General features: G+C 72.5%; 1 protein-coding gene across 1 annotated transcript in view; it reads left to right on the top strand.

The window, feature by feature from the left end:
* Window positions 1-3,121, top strand: part of PSMD9 (proteasome (prosome, macropain) 26S subunit, non-ATPase, 9) — a 3,766-nt gene extending 645 nt beyond the window's left edge. Inside the window, exons 2-6 of the mRNA XM_004690718.2 lie at window positions 75-177; window positions 1,436-1,635; window positions 2,058-2,159; window positions 2,796-2,884; window positions 2,996-3,121. Coding sequence (XP_004690775.1) covers window positions 75-177; window positions 1,436-1,635; window positions 2,058-2,159; window positions 2,796-2,884; window positions 2,996-3,023 — 522 coding nt within the window. The 3' untranslated portion in view covers window positions 3,024-3,121. The remainder of the gene's footprint in view (window positions 1-74; window positions 178-1,435; window positions 1,636-2,057; window positions 2,160-2,795; window positions 2,885-2,995) is intronic.
* Window positions 3,122-3,449: the final 328 nt, after the last annotated feature.

Genomic DNA, 3,449 nt, shown 5'->3' with positions numbered 1-3,449 from the left:
GCTGCCCGCGCGGGGGCGGACACAGCCGGGGTGGGCGCGGCTCCCGCGCGCCCCTCACCAGCTCTGCTCCGCAGCAACGGGGCGTCGGCATGAGCGAACCGCTGGTGGACGGCGAGGGCTACCCGCGCGCCGACGTGGACCTGTACCGAGTGCGCACCGCGCGGCACAACATCGCCTGTGAGTGGCCCGGGCGCGCCGGGCCGCACTTATCCGAGAGTGCGCTGGCCGGGCCCTCTGGCCTGCGGGGCGTGGACGGGGTGCAGGGCAGGCTGTCTGCCGCCACCACGGTCTCAGGTGGACGCTTCATCCCACCCACACCAGCCCCCTAGTCGGCCGCGGCTCTCACGCGGTCACTTCTGTGGTAGGAGGCCTGCCTGCAATCGGGGCCACTTGAGCAGGACAGTCGAGCCCCTGGGGAGGACCTTGGAGGCTGCGGGCGGCTGGTCAGCGCCCAGGCTCAGTCCGCACATGGGCGCCTTCCCCTTGGGCCTTGGCCTCACCGGGCGCCAGGCTGGGGGTCGACCTTGTGGTGCTGAGCCGCCCAGCACCCTCCTTGGGGCCGCCCCGCACCCCACCTTCGCCCGCTCATGGGGTGGTCTCCAGGCCGGCCGCAGTGGTCACTGTCCCAAGAGCCTGGTTTGTGGTCCGTGTCCCCACTGGCGCCCTTGAGAGTGGAGGCCAAGGGCTTGGCGCTTCGCGTCACAGATTGCCAGTGACCAGGGCTTGAGGCTGGCCGGTGCCCCCGTGGGGGGCGTCTGGCGGAGCAGGTGCCCGCTGGGCTGCGGCCCCCCTGCCTCTGCCCAGCCGTGCCCGCCCCCAGCAGCCACTGCCCCCAGCCCACTGGCACTCGTGCCTCCTGCTTCCCCCACATAGGCCTGGGCCATGGCGCCGGCCCTCCTCCCGCACCCCCCCCCCGCGGTGCAAGCCCCTCCCTGCGTGGCCCTGTGGCACCGCTGCTCCAGCTGCCCCTGTGGCTACGTAGAGCAAGACACTTGCTGTGGGGATGGAGACAGAGCGGCATGGGCGCAGGTGGGTGCCAGGGTCATGCCACAGGGCCGTTGGTGCCCACGCTTCCCGCTCCGTCGTGCCGTCTGCTCTGCCCGTGTGAGTCCCGGCGACCCCGTCCGTGTTTTGCCACGAGACGGTTCCTGGGGGCCCGGGGATGACGCCACAATGTGCCCAGAGTACGTCTCGCACCGCCGTTCCTGCAAGATTTGGGCAAAAGCAGCTTTGCCGCCCTGATGGACCTGTGCAGGAGGTCAGGCTGGGGGCCGGACCACCCCGGGCCCAGGGGTGCAGCCCTTCCCAGTCCCGGGGGGCTGCTGGCGGTCAGCGCCGCCTGGGAAGTGCGGGCCGCTGCTGTTCTTGCGGGTGGGCGGCGCCGCCCCACCGGCTCACCCTGGCCGGCATCCCCTGACTGCTCTGCTCCCCCCAGGCCTGCAGAACGACCACAAGGCGGTGATGCGGCAGGTGGAGGAGGCCCTGCACCAGCTGCACGCGCGCGGCAAGGAGAAGCAGGCCCGGGACCTGGCCGAGGCCCAGGCGGAGGCCGCCAGCCGCTGCCCCGGCCCCAGCACCGCCCCGCCCTTCGCCAGCATCAGCAGCATCAGCCCTGGCTCCCCAGCCAGCGAAGCGGTGAGTGGCAGTCGGCGCTGAGGGCCGGGGGGCCGCCCCGCCAGGCCAGGGCTCCGGAGGGGCACAGGCAGCTGGCAGGTCTGGGGGAGGCGCCCTGGGCTGGCTGGGGCTGACATGGCCCCCCGCTGGGCCTGCTGGGAGGGGCCACGTAGGGCCGGCGCCAGGAACTCCGGCTGTGCGCAGCACGTGTCCATCACTATGGCCGCAGAGCGCCCCACTACCCTGCAAGGAACCCTGTGCCCCCCCAGCCGCCTGGCCGGCCCTCGACTCGTATCGCCGCTGCGAACACGGACCCGCCTCTCCCGGATGCTTGGCAGAGGCCGGCGCTGGCCCCGCTGCCCCTTGAGCTGGCCCTCCGCGGGGGCATGTCTGACTGGCCACTGCCCCCCAGGCCTGAGCCCACGCCTGCTCTCCGCCCGCAGGGCCTGCAAGTGGGCGACCAGGTCGTGGAGTTCGGCTCCGTGAACGCCCGGAACTTCCAGTCGCTGCACAACGTCCGGAGCGTGGTGCAGCGCAGCGAGGGGGTAAGTCGGCCGGCGGTGGTGCCCGGAGAGGCAGCTGTGCCCTGGCGGGGCGACGGGGACGAGAGGATGCCCCAGGGGCGCAGTGGGGAGCGGACAGGCAGGACCCAGGTGCCAGTGGGTTGGGAGCGGCCATTTCCCAGCCAGCCACACTTGGACCCTGGTGGCGACAGCCTGAGACTGACTCGCAGGCCAGCAGGCGTGGGTGTCCACCCTGGTGCCCCGGCCCCTGGCTGCCAGCCTGTTCTGGGCACACGAGCACCACGCGGCCCACGACCTGGTGCCTTCTCTGGGGAGGCCTGCCCTGCCAGCCCCCAGCCCACGCTGCTGGGCTGTCACCGCGGCAGCCCCGGCCCTCTGGCAGCCCCGCCCGGACTCCCTGGTGTGCCCCTGGACTCCCCGGGCCGGCTCTGTGGGAGCCGTGGTCTGAGGGTCTCTGTGTGGGGACACCACTGGCGCCTTCCTGCAACCCTGGGAGACGGCCCCTGGTGCTTACTCAGTGGGCGCACCCCCCCCCCCGCATGGCGGGGTTCAGGGGGGCACAGCGGGCCGGGTTCAGGCTGCAGGCACGGGCTGGGAGCACCCCAACCGCTGCCTGAAGCCAAGGGCCTGGGCACGGAAGGGCGGCGCTTCTTGCAGAAAGCCCTGGACGTGACGGTGGTCCGCGGAGGGGAGCGGCAGCAGCTGAGGCTCGTCCCGAAGCGCTGGGCCGGGAAGGGGCTGCTGGGGTGAGCGCTGCGGCGCCCCGCGGGCAGAAGCGCAACCGTGCTGCGGGCGGGCATGGGCGGGCGGGCAGGCGCCCCAGGCCCAGAGCCCTCTCCCTCTCTTTCCTCCCACAGTTGCAACATCGTCCCTCTGCCAAGATGACCACCTGGGTCGGGCAGGCGTCCCCTGGGCCCTGCCTCCAGGCCCCTCCCCTCCGCGCAGCAGTCAAGGCTCTGGAGGAGGCGGCAGGCCCAGCCTTGCGGGGGGCACTGTGCCCGTGCCACCCCGGTGTCCAGGTGTCGTGGAGGCCTCCCCGTGCGGCCCCTTTGCAGCTGGCCGTGGCCACGTGGTGTGGACTGGGCAGGGCACAGCGCTTGTCTGCAGGTGCCGCGGGGACCTCGCTCTGTCGGGACACTCCCCCAAATAAAGTCTCAAGCTCTGTGGCCGTGGTACCCCCAGACGAATCACTTCTGGACCTCAAAAACCCAAGCCAACGAGCCAGAGCACCAGGCCGGCCACAGCTGTGCCCGGTCAGGGCTGGACGGGGTCGGGGCTGGACACGTGGGCTGGCGTGGGGAGGGGCCTCTG

The sequence above is a fragment of the Condylura cristata genome, unplaced genomic scaffold (genome assembly GCF_000260355.1).
Source record: "Condylura cristata isolate star-nosed mole 26May11 unplaced genomic scaffold, ConCri1.0 scaffold00029, whole genome shotgun sequence".
Taxonomy (NCBI): domain Eukaryota; kingdom Metazoa; phylum Chordata; class Mammalia; order Eulipotyphla; family Talpidae; genus Condylura; species Condylura cristata.
The sequence above is the reverse complement of the archived record's forward strand: the minus strand, read 5'-3'. Positions and strand labels throughout refer to the sequence as shown.